General features: G+C 42.6%; 2 protein-coding genes across 5 annotated transcripts in view; one reads left to right on the top strand and one right to left on the bottom strand.

Moving 5' to 3' along the window:
- The window catches only part of LOC124307480 (dipeptidase 1-like), a 1,861,010-nt gene that overhangs the window by 272,252 nt on the left and 1,565,970 nt on the right, over window positions 1-22,788 (bottom strand). The gene's annotated exons all lie outside the window — the stretch shown is intronic.
- Window positions 1,440-21,496, top strand: LOC124307479 (uncharacterized). Of its 2 annotated transcripts, XR_006908827.1 has the most exons (4): window positions 1,440-1,449; window positions 8,118-10,317; window positions 10,382-14,731; window positions 21,486-21,496. XR_006908827.1 is itself a non-coding variant. In XM_046769152.1 (3 exons), the coding sequence occupies exons 2-3, from the start codon at window positions 8,994-8,996 to the stop codon at window positions 14,401-14,403; spliced, it is 5,346 nt and encodes a 1,781-aa protein (XP_046625108.1). In that variant the 5' UTR covers window positions 1,440-1,449; window positions 8,118-8,993; the 3' UTR covers window positions 14,404-14,779. The 2 variants fall into 2 exon arrangements, 1 of the variants encoding a protein (XP_046625108.1); XM_046769152.1 differs by lacking the exon at window positions 21,486-21,496 and having other exon boundaries at window positions 10,382-14,779.

Here is a 22,788-nt window from a genome sequence, read left to right as displayed (position 1 = left end):
TTACGACCGTGATTGTAGCTCACTTCAACATGCTCTCAAATAATAATAATTAAACGTGTCGGAACATGCAATGAAGTAGAGAGTGGAATTAACGCTTTGGATAAGTGGCGGATGTTCATTTAACAATGGCAGAATTTAGTGTTATTTCGTAATCTTTTTTTTTCGTAACTGTTTTCGTAACCAATTATCGTTATTTCTATTCAAACAATGAGTGCTGAACTTTGGGCTAAACTGTAATTGCTTGATACATGAACCACTTGTAAACAGGGTGGTTCCTATGGTAGGTTAGCATTATTGATTTATAGATCTTGATACTTTTGTGAATATGTAACTAGAATAATTTCCCACAAACGTGAACTTAATACCCACGACTTACAAAAGGCTACCTCAAACAGTGTACCAAAAATTGATGTTGTTATGGTGACAAAGTTTTTCAGTATAAACTAAGATTCCACGGGAGCTGAAACACATGGAGTAAAGCCAGTAGGTAAATCATATCATGTTGATTGAGTTAGTCCATCATGTCTCTCTATCCAATAAAAAAGTTCTGAACAAATGAACAGGTAAAAAAGATCATAATAAAAATAGTATGAAGAAGATAATCTCTCTATCTAATAAAAAAGTTTCAAACAAATGAACGTAGAAAAAGATTATAATAACAATAGTATAAAAAGATCATAATAACAATAGTATATGCATGAAGTTGGCGGAGGGGTGAGATGCCGAAAACAAAACAAAAAGCATCTAGCAAAGAAAACTTCTTTTAACAGCTGTCATCGGCTGTTTATGACAGTCTTTGACAAATATTTTTATAGGCATATGTTTCTGACACGCAAAAAATAAACATGCAAACAAGAATTACCATGACGATTCCCGACGGAAATTGTCTTTTTGGCGCACTGGCGTATTGTGTATACGGCACTCAAGATCGACACGCAAAGGTGAGACTGAGTATCGTTTCAAATATATCATACTGGCAAACATGTCAGTAGAAGTAATGAAACAGAACTCGAGGAGAGTTATATCAGAGAAGAAATAGTTTTTTTCGGATCCTGTGAATCCTTGATCCGGTTAACCACTAACAGGAAGGTCACCTTACTGTACCCCCACAACCTGGGCCAAAAAAATTATATTTTGTAGTTCACACCAAAGTATAAACCCTCACAAAAAATTAGCGGCCCACTGGCATATTTGAGGGGTGAAATTAATTCTCAAAAATCGGTGGTTATTTGGTTTTTCGCTGATATCTTCGAAACAAAAATAGATACGGCTGTTACGTCCGTGAGTAGAGTTACTCCTGAGCGGTAAGAGTAAACTGGTTGACTTCGCTTTTAAGTTCCAGGACAACCGGAAATCAGGATGAGGATTGAATGACGTAGAGTTTGTTTGAGATATTACTTATATATTTATTTCGAGGAAGCTCAGATGGCGGTAAAGACGAAGTGTGCTGTATGAAGCTATGTAAGAAGTCTAGATGTGACGTTGTTGAGAGTTAGAATAGGAGTGTTCCTCGAGACGTGAAACGTACGGGTGCAGAAAAGGTGTGACAATGCTAGGAATAGGGAATGGAATTTGATGAGTAAGCGCGATAGTGAATAGCGTGAGACTACGTAGAGATAAGAGGACAGGACAGAGACCATGAGATTAATGTAAGAACTGTGGGAGAGTTAGCGAGTAGGAAAAATAGAGAGAGGTGGTATGCTGGACGTAACACCCCCCCCCCCCCCCCCCCCCCCCGTCAGAGGGAGCATAGCGGTGGATATGGTCCCGAATATGGGAAGCAAGAAGGTGGAAATGTCATATACAGTAGTGAAACATGATTTCAAAGTATGTCCTTAAAATTAGTTTTACAATTTTTCTTATTATAGGTAGTGGATGGTATTTATAATCTGAATATAATATGTTGTCCGTATATGTGAAAATGATAATTGATGTGTGTTTACAAGTATGTAGTCGCAGTATGAATGTAGATTGAATATTGATTGATGCGTTTAGCAACATTAGTTGGATATTTGAGGATAAGTGTTTGTAATAGTAAGTTTATGTTTGAGATAGTACGGTTTATATTCTGGATTACGTATGAGCGTAAGGCATATAGTTATAATACTATGGTTACATAATGTTGTTTAAAGCTAGGCGCCTAGGGTTAATGTGTATGGAAGCGGGTTAGTACACTTAAGACTAAACTATAATGATTTCTTTGATTCGCTGGGTGCTAAGTAATACTATATTTTTTTTTTTTTTTTTTGATATATCGAGATACAGAGTTTGACCTATTCGTACAATGATATCGGTTATGAGTGTAGATATATTTTGGGCTAATTGTAAACTAAGGGTATAAGATCGTCATTACAATCATTTTAGTGCAGTAGTGTACACAAGTATTTATTTTACTTATGTCTGTTTGACAGCGCAACAGCAGATCTTGGTAGCAATATAGTAGTTGCCTATTTGTAATAAGGTTTTCGTAAGGTTTTAAGTACTGGTGGGTTTAAAGGAAGCGGAGGTGGTGTGTGAGGAACTGCATGATGGGTTTCTACTTCGTTGGGAATGGGTAGGACAGAAGAAGTAGGTGGGTGGATAATATTTAGCTCGATTGGATTGTCATACCCTGTTTGTATGGCTCTAAATGTCTGGTTCGTTTTTTTTGTTTTACATGTGTGCACAGAGTAATGACCGTGCCGAGGCATGAGTGACGGTAGAATAAGTATAGGGTTGCGAGAGATAGCAAACCTACACCGCTGTAAGTAAGAGCGTCCTTGATGTGAAACATATAGCGCTGTGTGCGGTGGTGTGTGCTGATATCAGTAGCTTGTTTTACGATATCCTGCAGCGATAGTCCGGTATTGGCCAAGGCATGTACATTTATGTGCGAGGTTTTGTGGAGTGGGGGGATTGCAATTGAGGATAAATTTGTGGTTTCATTTAAATTAAGGTTTTTGTACATCCGGTCCAGATCGAGGGTAAAGTTCGGGATGTATGAGTGGGTTTCCGATGAGGTCGAATACATAGTTGTGGAGAGTGTTACCCCACCTGTGTGACCGGTGCACTTGTTATTCAGCCGTAATATTCCGGCTCCTGAAATGGTGATTCGCGAGATGTGGTCGTTCGGACATAATATATGTACGGTTTCTGGTTTTGCTGAAGAAAATATCCAAGCATTGGCGACGGAAAGTTCCGTCCAATATGTGCCCACGAAAGATGTTAGTCTAACGTCGCAATTTTTTGTTACTGATTGTGAGGAGTGGAGAAACAAGTCGACTTCGCATAGCTTGTGGATTCCGCTGTGAAATAGTGGTTGACTTTGTCTGCAAATGTATCTGTTTTGCGTTAGGATACATTTGTTGATTTTCGGTTCGGATAGCTGGAAGTATGACGCTCCATTTAGTGTTATTGCCATGTAGTCGCTGCCAGGTTAAATGTGAGCGAATTTGTTATTTGCAGAGTCGTATGTCTGTCTAACGGGGACGGGAAGCAGTCGGTACAGGTCAAAAGCCTTGGAGTTGAGCAACGGAATAGATATCACATAAAGCAGTCCGGGTTCGTAATACGCTATGTCGATTTTAGAGATTCGAATCAGTTCTTCAGCGTAATTTGAATCCATTGGAATAGGAAACTCTATTTGTGGTCTGAGTGACTGGATATGTTTAAGACTGGAAATAATTTGTTCTGGTGATAGAATTTTAGAGTGGACGATACCTTTTTGAGCGAAGAGGATAGCGTTTACTAAGCTGGACAGGTCAAGTTCGTATTCGTTCAAGTGTCGGTCCAGGTCAATTAGTCGGTTGAGTAAAGTCGTTCTGAAGGTATTGTTGGCGATTCAGGCTCTTGAAATAGCTGCATCAGTCGAGAGGGCCGTGAGTAATTTATGTTGTTCGCGGTCGTGGCTTATTATGCTGTCGATTTCTTTCCCGTAGACGCCCAACGTTGACTGTACGATATTTGTCTGTTTGTTAAGCAGGGATGCTAAGTGTCTACTGTTGTTGTACAAGTTGTCAATTTGTTGGTTAAAATATTCTCCGTCTTTTACGTCTAGGGTGCCGAATAAGGATTTTGATACGCTACCAATGAAATTAATCGCGCCTCGTGTTCCGCGATGGTGGGCTAATTTAGCAAGTTCGGAGTGAGTGGATTCGCCTGTGCGATGGCCAACTGAATATTCTATTCGGTTTTGGTATAGTTTCATGGTTTTTATTCTATCAGCCAACATTTGAAAATGGTCGCCGGTGTAACAGTAGTTTTTGGCGACAGAGCATTTACCTTCTATTATGGTTAAGAATTCTGATGCTTGGTCAAGTCGGTCGAATAAATATTGGAGGTCTATGTAGTTCAGCAAAGTCCATTCCATGTTATATATGCGTAGGTCTTGCAATTGTTCGAAAAAGATTACCGGGTTCTGATTCAGTTGCTTAATCGCGACGTTAGTCGAATCGTCTGTCTTGCTGTCGAGAGCACTGCACCTGCAACGATATGCAAGATTATGAGACGTAATGTAACGCGATCGCAGGCAATTTGGTAGCATGCTATTGTCGGTTGTACTGTAGTTGCTATTGAAGGGGTTAATGTGGGATTTTACTATGTATGTGCGATTTTCAGTTTATTGAGATGAACTATTTTAGTTTTGTTTAGCGTGAGGTATATTTCGGCGTTAACGTCAACTATTATTCGTTTGATTACATACGGGCCTTTATAATGATCTTGGAATTTTGACCTTGTTTCGTTCAATAGGTAGACAGTTTGTCCTACGTCAAATCGTTGTGGGTTAATCGTTCTGTCGTAGTGTTCTTTACTTTTCTGTTTAGCTTGTTTCAGGTTCAACGCGGCGCGTTTACGGATGTCTGTGAGATTCGCTATTAGATCGAGGAGGAATGTATCGTATGTATGCGTGGATGTGTTGCTTAGTATCGCATCTGTCGGTAGTTTAGCTTCCGAGCTAAAGATCAGCTGGTCAGGTGAATAACGTGTACTGTCGTGTTTCGCTGTATTATAGCAGAAAATGGCGAAACGTATGAATTCATCCCAATCTTTACCTTCGTTGGTGTACTGTTTTATGTATTCGGTAATTACGAGGTGACTTCTTTCTAATGAGCCGTTTGATTGCGGTCTATAGGCGGTTGTTCGTAGTTGTTTAATTTTGAAGAGCCTGCATATTTTTTTGAAAGCGGTACTCGTGAAGTTTCGTCCCTGGTCAGTGAGTATAGTTCGTGGAGATCCATAGCGCGTGATGTATTCTTTAGCGAATACTGTCCCTATCGTCTTTGCCGTAGCATCGGGAATTGGAATGGCGTCTAAGAACTTGGTCAGATTGCACTGGATCGTCAAAAGGTAGCGGTTATTCGATTTCGTAACAGGGAGTGGACCAATTAAATCTAGAGCTACTTTGTCAAAGGCCTCTGCGGGCGTGTCAGTGATTGCCATGGGTCATTTTGTTTTGATCCTGACTAGTTTTTTCCTGTGGCAACTGTCGCAAGATCTGATGATATTTTGAATTTGCTTTTTCATATTTGGCCAAAAATATTTTTCTCTTATTTTATTGAAAATTTTTGTAACGCCTTGGTGTCCTTCGATCAGTGACTCGTGGTACTCTTTGATCATGTCTTTGCGTAATCGTTCGTCTGGTATAATTGTAGTATTTCTACAAAGTGTTACTCGAATGTCTGAATCCGCAAAAATGTGATAAGTAAGTTTTTTAAAGATAGATCGTAGAATATCATCAACTCCTGGTCCTGACATGGGGAATGATATGGACCGAATGTCTACTCCGGACAAGATAATCCTCAAGTTAACTAACGTGTAGAAAATGTCGTCAAGTCTGCCCGGGTCTGATTGACGTGGTTTCACTACGAGGGTAAATATGTATTTGTTGTTTTTCAACTGAGTTTTAATTACGTCGGATATTTCTGGATTCTGGTTTTGAAAGGATTCCATGGTCATCAGATTTCCGTCTATCAACTGTTTTTCTAGTCCTTCTGTCCAACCACAATTAGCTGATACGAAATGAGCGTAATTATCGCACAACATGAGAAGTCCGTCATTAGTTTCGGTTGCGTTGGGTGTTGGTAATATGTCATTTTGATTTTGTATGAAGTAATCTAAGCAACAAAAGTTGTCATTGACAATATGGGGGCGGTCCGGTTTTCGCTCTTCGGGATTGTCGCGACGTTGTGAGCCTAAAGGTGGTAGCGTTGCCGTAGGTACAACGGAGGCATCGCTATCCGTGTCTTCAACAGCTGACTCCAGATCATGTGTCACGGAGTCACTCTCCGAGATATCAGTTGGGTAGCGCGAGGGAGTAGAAACCGGAGCATGTCTTGGAGCTGACCTAGTGCCGGTCCGACGCATTGGCTGACGAGTTAAAGGGGGACCAGGGATTCTGGGTGTTGATGCGTCTGCTTCAGATTCAGAAGATGTCGAGTCATAAGTCGGGTTTTGATAATTACAAATGGTGATCGTTTTGTCGGAGTCTTTAAATATGTAATGGATCATCCGATTAACAAGGTTCCAGTCTAACTTATCTAAGCCGCAGCCTAGTCTTGGAATCGAGAGCAATTTGACTTTGTCTTGTTCTAAGCAATTCTTTAGATTCACTAGGGCGTTGGACAGTGTTTCTTCAGTTGGTTTCTGGTAGTGGTATTTTTTGGTTACTAGATTGTAAATGAGGCGGTTACCATGTGGCAGTGTCAATACGTTCCTTACTTCAGGGTCTAGTTGTTGTAGTTGATCTCGGGTGATTATTTTCCTATTGATTAGTTGTCCCGCGACTCCTCGTGATGTCTTGCAGTCTGCCGAGATGCAGTGGGCTAGGTTATCTTGTCTGACGAGGAGATTGGCGCGTATCTCTTGAATAAATTTACTATGCTTCAATGGTAGGTGGTTAAGATCTGTTACGAATTCCGTGAATCGAGGGGCGTAATTTCGTGCTTTACTGGTAGTGGCTTCGGGTGTCGGCTTATTCAGTGTGTCGGACTGTTCTTCACGTATTTTAACACTACGACCCTGGGGCTTACCAGAGTTTTGGTGTGATTTAGATGAGGTGAGTGGTTGAACTCGTTCCGTAGTTTGCTTGATCGTTTGATCGACTACGATCGGTGCCTCCGTTGCGCTGCTATTGTCAGTCATACTGGCACTTGAGTCAGAGGTAACAGTAGAAGTCGAAGTGTCTTGTAATGTTTTGTTTCGTCTTCGTGGGGAAGGGCTGGTGGATTCATGTGCAGATCCATGCGCTCGTATTGGGTGCTGGTCTACATGTTTCATTCGCTTGTGAGCGCCGGTAGATGAAGATAGCATATCCGGTTCGCGAGCACGTGTTGGATGTTGGTGAGCTATTTTGGTGAGTTTGTGAGCGCTGGTAGACGAAGACAGCATATCTGGTTCGCGAGCACGTGTTGGGTATTGGTGAGCTACTTTGGCGCGCTTGTGGGCGTCAGTAGATGAGCATTCTGTATCGGGTCGTGGCCGTTTTGAGGTAATAGGAAGAATTCGGAAATTGTCGACAGGTGGATTTCTGGAAACCGCGTCTGCGTTGGAGTTTGCTATTCCTTTTTCATGTTTTGTGACGTACGAATATTCTTCCAACTTCAGTCTCCAGTGCATTAAACGAGAAGTCGGGTCCCGTACGTTTTTGATCCACTCTGGTGGTTCGTGGTCTGTTACCAGGGTGAAGGTTCTACCGTGAAGGTAAGGACGAAAATGTTTGACGGCATAAACGACTGCTCAGAATTCTTTTTCGGATACCGAGTAATTGATTTCGGCCTTTTGTAACACCCTCGATGCATACGCGATTGGTAAATCCTCGCCATCTTTGTCTTGACTAAGTATTGCTCCTATTGCATACTTTGAAGCGTCGGTTGTTAGGATGAAGGGTTTTTCGAAGTCTGGATACTGCAGTATCGGTTCTCGACACAGACTATCGCGTAGTGTTTCGAACGCAAATTGATGTTCTGCTGTCCATAGGAAAGGGCTATTCTTCTTTAGCAAATTATTAATAGGTCTAGCAATTTTTGAAAGGTTATGAATGAATCTTCGGTAGTAGCCTATCAAGCCTAAGAATTGTTTGATGTGTTTAGGATTCTTGGGAACTGGGTAGTTTTTTATTGCTGATATCTTTTCCGGATTAGGTTTCAATCTGTTCAGTCAACACCCAAACTGCCCGGGCGAAGCGAAGTTCGGCTTACCCGCAGCAAGAAGGCAGCACTAAGCAGAGCACAGATCACCCGACAATCGATAGCCAATCAATGAATCTCTAGTTCAAATTCACTGACACTTGCGCATTTCGCTATTCTCTGACGTCATTCGCTATGAATTTTCTGATTGGCTCTTAGCTATGGGACATGCTTAGTCTTCCTCACGGGGAAGAAGACTCGTTTTCTAACGGTTTCCGCCATTATTCTACTTTCGGCTACCTCAAGATCACCTCGTGTTCTTCTCGCAGCTAATTTTTCTAATTGCTTGGCTTCTGATAACCAAAATTACTGTGTGTAAATTCGCTTTAAATCAATTATTTAACTAATTGTGAGTTTGGGTGCATTCGCTGCCACGTGTTACTCTTGGCATTGTATCTTTTCGGGTAATTCGCTAACTGTATATAGTGTACAATAAATATCATTATAATTTTGTGTTTTTTTGCCAAATTCAGTGAGCGCAGTTTTTTTATTTTCTCTTTTTATTGTGACAAACTGTATCAGACCAGATCCCGAATTCCTCTAGTGTTACTCGCTTTAACATTTGGTCCTTCGAGCCGGATCGGTGCTGGTTTGGTCACAATAGAATTGTGCTTGGCTTATTCTCTGGGTTATTTCTCACGTTAACAATTCGTGTTCAGCATTTGGTGTATTCGCTGTGCAGTGCCAATCTGGTGAAAAGCTAAGTGTCAAAGGCATCGCTGGACACATCGGGTGTCGCCTTTGGCGGTCAGTGTACACCGGTACATAGAACTTTTCCGTATCATTTGACCGAAAACTTAGTTCCGGGTCACCAGCACTGTTATTCGCATCATGTCTCTCAACAACAAGGCTGCGCTGCAGCAGGACCGGGTTGATTCTCTGGCCAACATTGATCAGAGACTCACGCCTGAGGCACTTCAGGCGATGTCTCTCGAGCAAGCCATGGCCCAGTTGGCTTTAGTCAATAGAACCGTCGACCGTATTGAGGCCTTGCACGAACGCATTTACGAGGAGCACGAAGAAGTGCTCGAACATGAGTACCACACCGCTCAAGTCTATCAACGTGGTGCAACGCTGTACGGGAGCCTGCAGACCCGCTTGGAGGCCAAGGTGAACTCCCTGAAGGCAGAGGCGACACCTAGGCATGCAGATGGTACACAATTTTTCGCGACTGGGCCATCCTCTACTAAATTGCCACACATAAAACTACCGACATTCGACGGGGATTATACAAAATGGCGTGGGTTTAGGGACTTATTCACCACCCTCATAATTGATGCCGAGCAACTCACTGGGGCACAGCGCATGTCCTACCTCAAGACGCAACTCAAGGACGATGCACTGGCACTCATCGCAAACGTGCCGCTCACAGACGAGGCATTCCCTGCTGCTTGGGAACTCCTCGTCGCGCGCTATGATAACCCTCGTCGGCTTTTAAACACCTACTTGGAGGAACTCCTCACCACAGAGCCAGTGCCTAATCACTCGGCACCTCAGCTAAACGCCCTTGTATTACAGACACAGAAAATTATCGATGCGATGGGAACCTTGCGAGTCTCCATTGCGGACTGGGACCCTATCCTGGTTTTCGTCACCCTCAGACGTCTGGTACCAGAACTTAGGGAGGAGTGGGAGAGTACCCTGGGCATCTCGAATGAGCTGCCGGCGTACCAGAAATTACAAGACTTCCTCATCGGAAAGGTACGCGCTTGGGAGATCAGCGCCATCGGAGTCACCTCAAGACCAACCTCACCCAAGGAGGACAAGGCTTCAACCTCCAAGCTGCTAAAAACCTCTGGCAAGCCCCCAAACACACGGTCACCCTCACATTCCAGCAAGACTGCAAGTACCCCCTCTGGTTCCACCGCTCAAGTATACTTTACACCTAAAGAGGCTACAGATGAACCTGGCATCTGCCAACTGTGTAGGCAAAAGCACTTTATTTTGTACTGTCAGCAATTTAAGGTTGCCTCTGTCGCACAGCGCCGTACTATGGTTCAAGATCACCGACTGTGCTGGAATTGTTTGGGACGCCACCGCTCACAGGACTGCCGCACCACTACAAGATGTCGCCACTGTGGCAACAAGCACCACACGGCCATCCACGAAGAATCTCGGGCTAATCCTCAACCGACTGCTGCTTCGGGCAGCTCAGGTACAGAATAGTCCTATTAGGTCATTCGCTATGGACAGAATTCGCTAACTGCAATTGTTTTTAGGGCTCAATTCTCTGGAAACAATAGCCTTACTTGCTACAGCAACTTGCAGGGTATATTCGACAACGGGAGCTCCTCTGACAGCCAGACTTCTGATAGATCAAGGTTCTGAGCTGTCATTCATGACGAATTCGCTACACAAGAAACTGGGACTTCCTCTGAAATCCGCAAACGTGGGCCTACGGGCCATCGGCAACACATCTGCTGGCCGCACATTGGGCTCATGCACTGTTGAGCTACATTCGCTATATGGGAAGAATTCGCTAAAAATACAGGCCCACATTCTCTCTGTGTTGGCGGTAGACTTGCCGTCATACACCCTTATCGACAAGAAATGGTCGCATCTACTGGGACTGCAATTGGCTGACCCGCAATTTCTGCAGTCCAGACCAATTGACATCATTTTGGGAGCAGCACCTGCAGCTTTCATCATGAATGAGAAGATTCGCAAAGGGCCTGTTGATTCGCCAATTGCTCAGTCAACCCTCTTGGGCTGGATTGTCTACGGCTCAGTCAATCCAACTGCTACGAAATATTCGGCCAATTCTCTGCACGTGTCAGCCGACGAACAACTACCGGATCTGATCTCCAGATTCTGGGACCAGGAAGAACCGCATGATGAGCACATTCGCTATAGTGAGCAGGAGGACGAGTGTGAAGCTCACTTTAGATCCACACATTATCGTCACCCAAATGGGCGTTACGTGGTGCACTTGCCACTCAAGGACAAGGTAGAAGCACTTGGGAATTCACTGAGATCCGCACAATTTTCACTGCGTCGGGTTTTGAAACGGATGAGCACGGACACTACTTACAGTGACCTCTACCACAACTTCATGTCTGAGTACGAGAACATGGGTCACATGAAACACATTTCTATGGCAGATCTACCGGAACAACATTGCTTCCTACCTCATCACGGTGTCCTCAAGGAACAGAGCACTACTACAAAGCTCAGAGTAGTGTTCAATGGATCATGCAACACCTCATCAGGAGTTTCGCTGAATGGGATCTTACACGTTGGGCCAAAAATACAAGTAGACATCTGCGATGTACTACTCCGCATTCGTCGGTTTCCAATACTTTTTGGATCCGACATCACAAAGATGTTTCGGCAAATTGACATAGATCCGAAGGACTGGCCGTTACAGTCCATCCTCTGGAAGAACAAGGACAATTCTCAGCAAGCGTACACCCTCACTACGGTCACATACGGCACAACTTGTGCTCCTTATCTTGCTGTAAGGACTCTACTGCAACTAGTAGAGGACGAAGGATCCAAATACCCGCTGGCAGTAGCTCCAATGACTGAAACCCGTTACGTAGATGACATCTACGGGGGAGCTGACACAGAGACGGAAGCGATTGCAATCGCTAAACAAACCAGGGAACTCTGTGCAGCTGGATGCTTCCCATTAACAAAATGGTCAAGTAACAGCGCTCGGTTACTCGCTACAATGTCACCAAACGATCAACCAGTGAACTCGCTACGGGAAATCGGAGATACTACGGTGAAGGTCCTCGGAGTTGGCTGGAATCCTCACCACGATGTATTCCAGTTCAACTATCACTTGCCTGAAGATCCTCCAGCAACAAAACGGGCACTCTTGTCTGAAATTGCTCGTCTGTATGATCCTCTGGGATTCCTTGCTCCGATCATCATCAAAGCCAAGGTGATCATGCAAGAACTCTGGCTTGAAAAACTGGGCTGGGATGATCAATTGGCTCCGACACAACTCCACAAGTGGACGGTATTTCGAGCGGACCTCACCAACCTTGCTAACCTCCGGGTAAACAGATGGATTAATCTCAAGGAGAATGTGTCTGCAGAGCTCCACGGGTTCTCAGACGCATCCCAACTCGCTATGGCTGCGGTGGTCTACCTGAAGGTGACGGATCTTCAGGGGAATTCGTCAGTTGCACTTTTATGCTCCAAAACTCAAGTAGCCCCTCTGAAACCACTCACAATTCCACGGGTGGAGTTGAACGCTGCCGTACTTCTCACCAGACTTACTCTCTACGTGCGAAAAACACTTAACTTGGAGCAAATACCAATCTATTTGTGGACTGACTCTGCAGTAACCCTCGCTTGGATACAAAGTCAACCCTCTCGCTGGAAAACTTACGTACGCAACAGGGTTGCGAAAATACAAGACACTCTTCCTGGAAGCCGCTGGACCTTTATCGCTGGGAAAAGTAATCCAGCTGACTGTGCTTCGCGAGGACTGTCAGTTGGCAAACTGCTGAAACACCCGCTTTGGTGGTCGGGTCCAAAATGGCTCAGTTTGTCCCAAGAAAACTGGCCAACTATTGAACCACCTGCTACGACCGCAACTCATCAGGAAGAGAGACCAGGTCTAACCTTCTTGACATTCGCTAAAACAGATTCACATCCTCTGCAAATTCTCTTAGAACGCTTTTCTCGCTGGGTTTCGCTGGTTCGAACGCTTGGAATCTGTCTACGTGCCATCAGCCGAATGAAAAAGGTGCCACAGTCCTCACTAGCCACCCCGCTATCTGCTGGAGACCTGGAACCCGCAAAATGGCTACTGGTCAAATATACACAAGGCCGGTACTTCTCATCGGAACTCAAGCTGCTTTCTGACGGGGGATTCCTACCAAAAAATCACCCACTCGCCAAGCTGACCCCCTTTGTTGACTATCACGGAATTTTGAGAGTTGGTGGCCGCTTGAAAAATTCGCTATTGGACAGTCAGCAGAAAAATCCAGCGATTCTGCCTAGATACTCACTGCTGACGTCACTCCTCATCGATCATGCACACAAACGGAACTTTCACGGGGGAACGCAATTGACTCTGGCTGCGTTACGCCAATCCTACTGGATTATTGGTGGCCGCGTACCAGTCAGATCTCACATCTTACGCTGCGTAGTCTGTGCTAGACACCGAGGTGTTCGAGCACAGCAATTGATGGGACAACTGCCCCCCTCTAGAGTGACTCCCGCACGAGCGTTTCTACATACAGGATTAGACTACGCTGGGCCAGTCACTCTGAAAACCTTCCAGGGTCGTGGAGCGAAAACGTACAAGGGGTGGATTGCAGTTTTCGTGTGCTTCACGACCTCCGCTATACATCTGGAACTCGTCACGGATTACTCTACAGGCGCATTCATCGCAGCGTATCGGAGGTTCGCAAGTCGCCGGGGCGTCTGCCACACCATATATTCGGACTGTGGTACAAACTTTGTGGGTGCAGATGCAACTCTAAGGGCTGAATTCGCATCAGGATCAAGATCACTGGAAGAACTTTCACATTTACTGGCTACAGATGGCACAACCTGGAAGTTCAATCCGCCTGGAGCTCCGCACTTTGGAGGTAAATGGGAAGCTGCCGTCAAGTCTATCAAATTCCATCTCACAAGAACTATCGGAGAGCATCTGATGACTTACGAGCAGCTCACTACGGTTTTGACACAGATCGAAGCCGTGGTAAATTCTCGGCCTCTCGCCCCACTCTCGGAAGATCCTGCCGACCTGGAACCACTAACTCCAGGTCACTTCCTCATTGGAGAACCACTCACCGCTGTACCGGAACCTTCGCTACCTTCAACAACGGAATCGACGCTAACTGGGTACAAGTTGCTACAGCAACTGTTGCAACAGTTTTGGAGACGTTGGAGCAACGAGGTGCTTCAACGTCATCAGGGCATATCCAAATGGCATCGGGCGTCCAACGACATCAAAGTTGGCTCTCTGGTGCTCCTCACAGACGAGCGGTTCCCACCTACCAAATGGCCACTCGCTAGGGTAATCGCTATCCACCCAGGGAAGGACGGACATACCCGCGTAGTGACACTGAAGACAGCTACCACGGAATTGATCCGACCAATTGCGAAACTATGTGTTCTGCCCATTGAAGATCTTGACGTCTCAGCCGTCAACCCGGGGGAGAATGTTCAGTCAACACCCAAACTGCCCGGGCGAAGCGAAGTTCGGCTTACCCGCAGCAAGAAGGCAGCACTAAGCAGAGCACAGATCACCCGACAATCGATAGCCAATCAATGAATCTCTAGTTCAAATTCACTGACACTTGCGCATTTCGCTATTCTCTGACGTCATTCGCTATGAATTTTCTGATTGGCTCTTAGCTATGGGACATGCTTAGTCTTCCTCACGGGGAAGAAGACTCGTTTTCTAACGGTTTCCGCCATTATTCTACTTTCGGCTACCTCAAGATCACCTCGTGTTCTTCTCGCAGCTAATTTTTCTAATTGCTTGGCTTCTGATAACCAAAATTACTGTGTGTAAATTCGCTTTAAATCAATTATTTAACTAATTGTGAGTTTGGGTGCATTCGCTGCCACGTGTTACTCTTGGCATTGTATCTTTTCGGGTAATTCGCTAACTGTATATAGTGTACAATAAATATCATTATAATTTTGTGTTTTTTGCCAAATTCAGTGAGCGCAGTTTTTTTATTTTCTCTTTTTATTGTGACAAACTGTATCAGACCAGATCCCGAATTCCTCTATTGTTACTCGCTTTAACACAATCCATTTTGAGTGATGACGTGACCTAGGTATGCTACTTCTTTACGCGGAAATTCACATTTATCTGGCTACAGGGTTAGTCCTGCATCAGACAATCTCTTCATGAGTTTCCGGAATTTGGTTTCGTGCTTCTCCAAGGATCGGGAATAAACGACTATATCATCCAAATATACAAACATATCTGTACCCTGTAATCCCGATAGAACCTGATCTATTAGACGTTGAAAGGTGGATCGGGCATTTTTTAAGCCAAATGGCATTCTAGTATATTCGAAATGGCCGTGAGGAGTCGAAAAAGCGGTCTTTGCGCCGTGATCGGGATGCATTGGAATCTGGTGGAACCCGGAAGCCAGGTCGAACGTTGAGAAATATTTTACGGAGCCTAGCTGATCTAGGATATCGACGATATTTGGTAGCGGATAAGCGTCGCCAATGGTTTTTTCGTTCAGCTTCCGGAAGTCAATGACCATTCGCCAGTTCTTTCCGCCGCTAGCATCTGATTTCTTGGGGATGATCCAGACTGGAGAATTGTAAGGAGATGAAGAATGTGTGATAATGTTCTGATCAAGGAGTTTGGTCACTTGTTTTTGTATTTCGTCTGTGTGTACTCTTGGGTGTCTGTCTTGTTTGGTATGAATTGGTGCGTCATTGGTAGTAGGGATCGTATGGCTGACTAAGTTTGTATGTCCCAGGGTGTCACCCGGGAGGAAAAATAAATGGTTGAATTCGATAGCAAGATTAACTATTAATTGTTTTTATTCGTCGTTCAAATGATCCAATCGTAACTTTTCTTTCAAAATCTCGAGGCGTCTCGAATCGTAATTTGGGGATGTGGGAAGAACGCGATTCTCGATCCTTTTTTTTTTTCGTGTAAGACCTGTGCTAGTAAGACCTGTCCGCTGCTTGCAGTACTTGTATGCGTTGGGTATGTTTTTGCACTGAGCGTGGCGGTGCTCGCGAGTTTATCGACTTCTTCTAGTGTTTCGACTGATCTTCATATTTCCACAGCTGATTCGTTGGAATTTATTGCATAAACGTAAGCAAACCCTTGTTGGTTGGTAACCGGGGCCTGTCCCAGGAACATGTTAGCGCCTACTTCCAACTGTTCTATGAATTCCGTTTTTACCGAGGGATTCGAAATTTTTAGTGCAATCACCTGAGCCGTTCGTGGTGGTATCAATCTGTAGTTTTCGTTTAGGAGTTTGAATGGTTTGCTAGTATTATTCGGTATTATTTCTTTTGTATCGAAAGATATCGTTGCATTTTCGTTCCGTAAAAATATCGATTCTCAGATTCCGTCTTCTTGTATCGGGAACAGATCGTCGACTATATGGAATATATGAAGGTTGTCACCGATTCGAATGCTAGTTGTTCCTACTACTTTTATTGGTTCATGTATAGCACTTGTAACGTGGATCTGACCTTCGAGTAATTTACACGGAACATGCGGATGTATTGCTCCGAGTTTGATTATGTTTACATCAGCACCGGTGTCAACTATAAATGTGCTGGGTTGTCGTATGAGTTCACCGGTGGTTATTCGAACCTTCGGTGTTTGTGAGACAGATGTTATGAGGATACGCGGTGGTGTTTTTGTGTTGGTTCTATGCCTGTTAAAGGGAATAACGCCGGTTTCGCGAGAGATAAGGTAGTTGTTTTTGAAACAGATAGTCACCTTTTCCGAACGTAAAAAGTCTGCACTCAGTATACCGTCTTTGATGATAGGGAAGGAGTTATCGACAAGATGGAATTCGTGGCGTGTATTAGCTAACTCGATGTAGAGACTTCCTATTGTTCTGATGGATTCTTCCGTTATCCCTGAAATCTGCCCAATGTCCGTCTTTGTGACGTGGACTCTTGGGTCGATTTTATCGATTTTCAACAAATTAATATTAGCGCCAGTATCTATTATTAGTGTCACGTACCCATTCAAAGACTGCGGACATTGTGTTCGAATCTGTAGAGGGCCAGATTCTATTTGTACGGAGCTGACGTTTGGTTTGGACGCTGCTCCGGTTTGAGGGAGGTCGATGCGTCCGCGCGGCCGTCCCTGAACTCGTTTAAATGGCTCGCGTTGCCTGAATATTCGCGATGTTGCTTTGCTTCGTATGAAACTTCCGGGTGGACGCCTGCATCGCAATTCTCGTTTGAGTAGTCTTGTGTTACGTAATTAACCCTGAAGTTCGATCGTAAAGGATTTGGTGTGTTACACTGTTGCGAGCGTTGACTGTCATTTTGCATGTGGTCTAAATAGTAGGGGAGCAAAAGAGGCTTAATGGTAAGTCACTCGAGCGCTGCGAGAACCTATTGGATCATCAAGATTATATACTAAAAAGAAAAAAAGTTCATATGATATAAGCTCTTTTACTGCCGGGGGAAGTAGGTACTAATTTTCAAAAATGTAAAAAAAATTTGTCATAAAGAAATACTCGAGTGCGTCAGACATTAATATCGTATACGCCCTATGTGCTTCCGGTAACAGAGAAGTATGAATCTGCCGACTTACGAGTCGGGGGTGGCAGCACGAAGGGGTAGAAAATGAAAAAAAAAAAAGTTATTTAAGCTCATCAGATATTCAGGGGGAATGTTAAGTGACCTCTAAAAGGTATCCTATTCAAAAGACTGACGATTTGGATGCAGTCAGAACTCACAGCCGATTTTTGAAAATGTAAAAAAAAAATAGTGACCTTGAAATACTCAAGCTCATCAGATTTATATGCAGACAGTTCAGCCCGATGTCCTTGTTGTGCTAACCTATAATCTGATAATTATGTGGAGGAATTTCATTGTTCTGGCAGCTTAAGGTAGTACCGTGACATGTAAAGGACACCAATAGTCAATGGCTATTGTTTTCTTTCTCACTCACTAGTGCTGTCTTTCTTTACCGACTATCGCTCACTTACTTCCACTCACGTGAATCATCGCAAGTCACCAACTTTAAAAATTATTTACAAAAAAATAAATACTGCTTGTTTATGTTTTTTTTTGAAAAAAATTACTTGTTATATCCTCAATTAATAATTCTCAGTTTTTGAAAACAATCCTAAGAAAAATATGGCTGTTATTAAATAAAATGACTTTTAACTTTTTTAAAACACAATAAACAAACCAAAGCGTCACAAATCTACGAACACGACCGCGTTGTATTGTGATCAGCTGAGATGGCATCATAGCCGCAGAAAGTAGTGGGGGGACGGTGCGAGAGAGTGAGAAATAGAGAAAGAGTGAGAAGGGGAGAGAGGCGCGGAGTGGGAAATACATAGTTCTCAGCACTTGCACGTACCTCACTTTATCAATAATTTTAGCTTTTTTACGTTGTAGAAACCGTCAGATTATATTATATCCGTAATTTTTACATGATTTCCTTCAAATTAAAAAAAAAAATAACCGCGCTCGAATACTTCCAGGTGACGTTTTTTTTTTTGCAAACTAATTACTCGCTTATTCTCTTATATCATGATCAAATCGTCAGAATATTGAAATTGACGCTTTTTTCCATGTAATTAACTTACCTTCTATTAATCTGATGAGCTCGAATTAATTTGAGGATCGATTTTTTTTTACCAATCTGATTGGCTACCCTAGACGCACCCTTGTATATTAAGGGTTCATATATGGTGATCGTTCATAACAGGGTGCAAGGTTTCCTCCCTTATATTGTTGTGTCGCGCTTGAATAACACCCAAAATCCCCTCTTGGGCTCCCCTACTAAAAGGTTGGTTTGTCGGGTCTCTTGCTCGATATTGGGTATTGGGATTGTTCTGTTGTTGACGATCAGTGTTATTTTGGAAAACTCTTGAATCTTGGTGGATTTTTGGATTCTCGGGATATTGGGACCGATTTGAGCGGCACTTATCGTTTGAGTGGCCTTTGCGACCACACTGCGTGCAAGTTGTGTTGTTGCGCTGCCTTGTTCTGCACTCTTCTATATTATGACCTGCCTTCTTGCAGTATCTACACACCACTAATACGGAAGGTTGTTCAGGACAATATTTATCGATGTGATCGGTTAATTGACATATACTACATTTTATATGGTTTTGTATTCCGTAGTTAGTATCACGGTATGAGGCTAGTTTAAGTCTATCTGATAATAGTTTTTCAGTCTTGGTGGCCGTGTCTATAGCCATTTGTAGGGTTTGTGGATTCTCATGAGCTACTCTTATTTCTAATTCGTCTAGTAACCCTTTGATAAATCTTAGTCTTGCGGTTTCTCTGATATTTTTCTTTAGCACTTGAGTATCACTGATAGATTCTGAGGCATCTATTGATTCGCACGTTTGTCTTAACAGATGTTTTATTCTAGCACCGTAATCTAGAACGCTCTCGTTTCGCCTCAGTGCCGATTGTGCGAGGTCTAGCTGGATATCTGGGAGGTGTTGTTTAGACGCGTAGGCCTGTTTTAGGCAGTCAAGCAAATCTCGAAGAGAATCCGGATTATCTGACTCTATATATTTACTCGCGTCGCCTTCGATTTTCGTGCGAACGAGTGTGGAGAATAAATTCAGTTCTCTGGCTGAGACGGCTTGTTTTGCGCATTCTACTTTAGTTATAAATTCGGATACGGGCATATTAGTGCCATTGAACGTGGAAATCAGAGCAAATTCATCTTTAAGAGGCAGGTGCGGAAAAGTGCTTTCGGTAGCCATGATGTAAATTTCAATCTAGGATTTGTCGACTTACAAAGTGAAGATGAAGAGGAGGAACGGAATAAAATGTTGCATTCTTCCGTGAGGATGTTGGTCCAGCGATTTCGTGTCTGTAGCCGGTGATGACGTCGGTGTGCGTTGTGTCGTACTAGAAGTCGTGAAGAATGAAGATGTCGTCGTAGTAGCAGCAGGAGATAGTCTTTCAGCAATATCGATTTGGAGATACGGATTTGTCTGTGACGTTCGTGTGAATCAGAGATCGTTGATTGCGTTAACGTAGAATATGGCTTTCAGAGTGTCTTCAACACTATCACACAGTGGTATTACTTTTGTATTAACATCACTGAGCTTGCACACTTCGGAACCGGTCTATCAGATGGCACTTCATGCGTAGCACACACGTCAAATTGTATCACTGGATTTCCGGAAAGCGAAGGCCACCGCTGCCACCAATGTTACGTCCGTGAGTAGAGTTACTCCTGAGCGGTAAGAGTAAACTGGTTGACTTCGCTTTTAAGTTCCAGGACAACCGGAAATCAGGATGAGGATTGAATAACGTAGGGTTTGTTTGAGATATTACTAATATATTTATTTCGAGGAAGCTCAGATGGCGGTAAAAACGAAGTGTGCTGTATAAAGCTATGTAAGAAGTCTAGATGTGACGTTGTTGAGAGTCGGAATAGGAGTGTCCCTCGAGACGTGAAACGTACGGGTGCAGAAAAGTTGTGACAATGCTAGGAGTAGGGAATGGAATATGATGAGTAAGCGCGATAGTGAATAGCGTGAGACTACGTAGAGATAAGAGGACAGGACAGAGACCATGAGATTAATGTAAGAACTGTGGGAGAGTTAGCGAGTAGGAAAAATAGAGAGAAGTGGTATACTGGACGTAACACGGCAAAAGTTTAAATAGTAAAGTTGTTCATTTTTCAATGCTCTGCAATATTATGTAGTCAGAAATTATATAGAATTTTTTTGTTTCTCATTTTCATAAAAAAACGGGTTTTCTCACACATCTTTCTCTATCATTTCATGATGAAACGTAATTGTTCCGACTCCAAACTTGATGATATCAGTCTACATTTGTTTTTTACTTCTCAAGAGGTCATGGAACCAGAAAGTTATTTTTTCGAACGCAAATTTTTTTATAGATTTGGACTGATTACATGTTCTTATCATAACCAAACTGTGAAGTCGACTGTTTGAAATACGTTTTATTTTTCCATGATATCCTATCTGAGATGTTTAATACCGTCATATCAGTGAATAAGGAGGCTCTATATAAACTGACTCTTGCCACATTTGAGTTAGTATTGACGGTTTCCGTTCATTAAAGTTCTCTGGTTATAGGAGTGCATTATTAAAAACGTATTGAATACTGTAAAATTTTTCAAAAATGTATATCAAACCCGTGAATGTAATGCATATTTTGTCGACTTATTTTATGATGATGAGTTTGCCCGAAACACCAGTGACTGAGAATGAAATGAAATTAGCAGATACAATTAAAGAGTTTTTAATTGGAAGCATAAACACATACACGAGAATCGAAATTAAAGAAGACGAAAGCTTGGAATTTCAAGAACAATTCAAACACCATAAGCCTGAAAGTATAGAAGACAGTGAATTGGAATGGGACTCAATTTCATCTGATGAGGCAGATGATTCTCAATGTACAAAAAATGAAGATGAGATTTTATTCGATTACAAGAAGAAAGCTGTGGAGTTCTGGAGAAGTCGAAAAACAAAAAATTAAAATATTCGTACAGTTGCACACCGTTTTAAAAAGTTATTTCTAAAACACAATTGAAGCGTTGGGCTCATCAAATCAATGAAGGTGGTACTTTTCAAGAAAAATTAAATGAGATATCTCAATATACTTCAAATCGCTTCATTGAAGCAACTAAATGTGGCAAGATAGTACACGATATTGATTTGCGACGATGAGCTTTGACCGCACATAAAAATTTCACGAATTCCGATGCACGATTCAAAGCGTCAAAAAAATGGGTGAATAAGTTCAAAAGAGCACATCGCATTACGTCTCGGAAAATTACAAAATTTATCACCCGGAAAACTATAGAAGACTCAACAAATCTTAAAAAAAACGGCCGAAGAGTTTACAAATAACATTAAATCTGTTATCAACGACTTAGGTCTGGAAAACGTTTACAATTCAGATCAATGTGGATTTCAATTTGAAATGCATTCTGGTCGCACTCTTGCAAACCAAGGATCAAAAGAAGTTGAATGCGTTGTTCAATCGATATCTTCAACAACTCATTCTTATACGATTCAACCAACGATATCCGCCGATGGAAAATTACTTTCACCGTTATATCTTGTATTAAAAGAAATCGGTGGTGACTTTGACCCACGCGTAGAAAAAACGTTGTTCAAACACACGAACGTTTTTGGTTCGGCATCGAAATCTGGAAAGTTAACATCAGGTAAGAACTATTTACATTATACATTCTTGTGGCATATTAAATATTGTGAACCAAATCAAATTAAATATTTCTTCCGTTTTTTCGACAGATCATTTCAAACAGTGGCTAACCGAAATCTATTTTCCGAATGTTGGCGACAACAGTGCGCTTTTAATCGACTCCTGGAGTAGACACTGTTCAGAAGTAGTTGATGTAGTAACTCCTCCTAACAAAAAAATTGTATTAAAAATTATTCCAAAAGGGACAACAGGACAAATACAACCATTAGATGTGTTTGGTTTTCGAATATGGAAAAATTTTGTTCGGCACTTGTCAGATACAGTAATTCTTTCCGGTAGCGATATAAATCTGCATTAAAGGAATAACATCATCAAACTGCAGTCACTTGTTCACAATGAACTGTCTTTCCCACGTTATATTAATATGCTCAAATATGCATGGTACAAAAGTGGGTACATAGAAAATACACCCCCTGAGTTCATCAATCCGGTGACGTTTGGTTTTGGAGATAATTCGGAACCACGATGTGACATTTGTGGTGGTTTAGCTGTTATAACATGTTCGTGGTGCAAAAAACTCTCGTGTCTCAAACACTTCTTTGAGGAGTATCATCATTGCAATGAATACAGTCCATAATACGAAATGAAGAAACTGATAAGTGCATTGTCTGCTTTTTTCCTGTCATGGGTACTAGACATTTTAATAGCTACATAATATATGAATTAGAGGTTTCTAGTAGATAAAAAAACTACGTGCATGTTAAATAAAGTTTTATATAAAATGAAAAAAAATCACGTGATA

The sequence above is a fragment of the Neodiprion virginianus genome, chromosome 6 (assembly GCF_021901495.1).
Source record: "Neodiprion virginianus isolate iyNeoVirg1 chromosome 6, iyNeoVirg1.1, whole genome shotgun sequence".
NCBI lineage: Eukaryota > Metazoa > Arthropoda > Insecta > Hymenoptera > Diprionidae > Neodiprion > Neodiprion virginianus.
Note: the sequence above shows the minus strand (reverse complement) of the source record. Positions and strands in the feature narration are given on the sequence as shown.

Coding starts and splice junctions, on each gene's coding strand:
- LOC124307479 (XM_046769152.1), top strand. CDS start 8,994: ATGTCTCTCAACAACAAGGCTGCGCTGCAGCAGGACCGGGTTGATTCT. Junction 10,318..10,381: donor TGCTGCTTCGGGCAGCTCAG/GTACAGAATAGT, acceptor AATTGTTTTTAG/GGCTCAATTCTCTGGAAACA.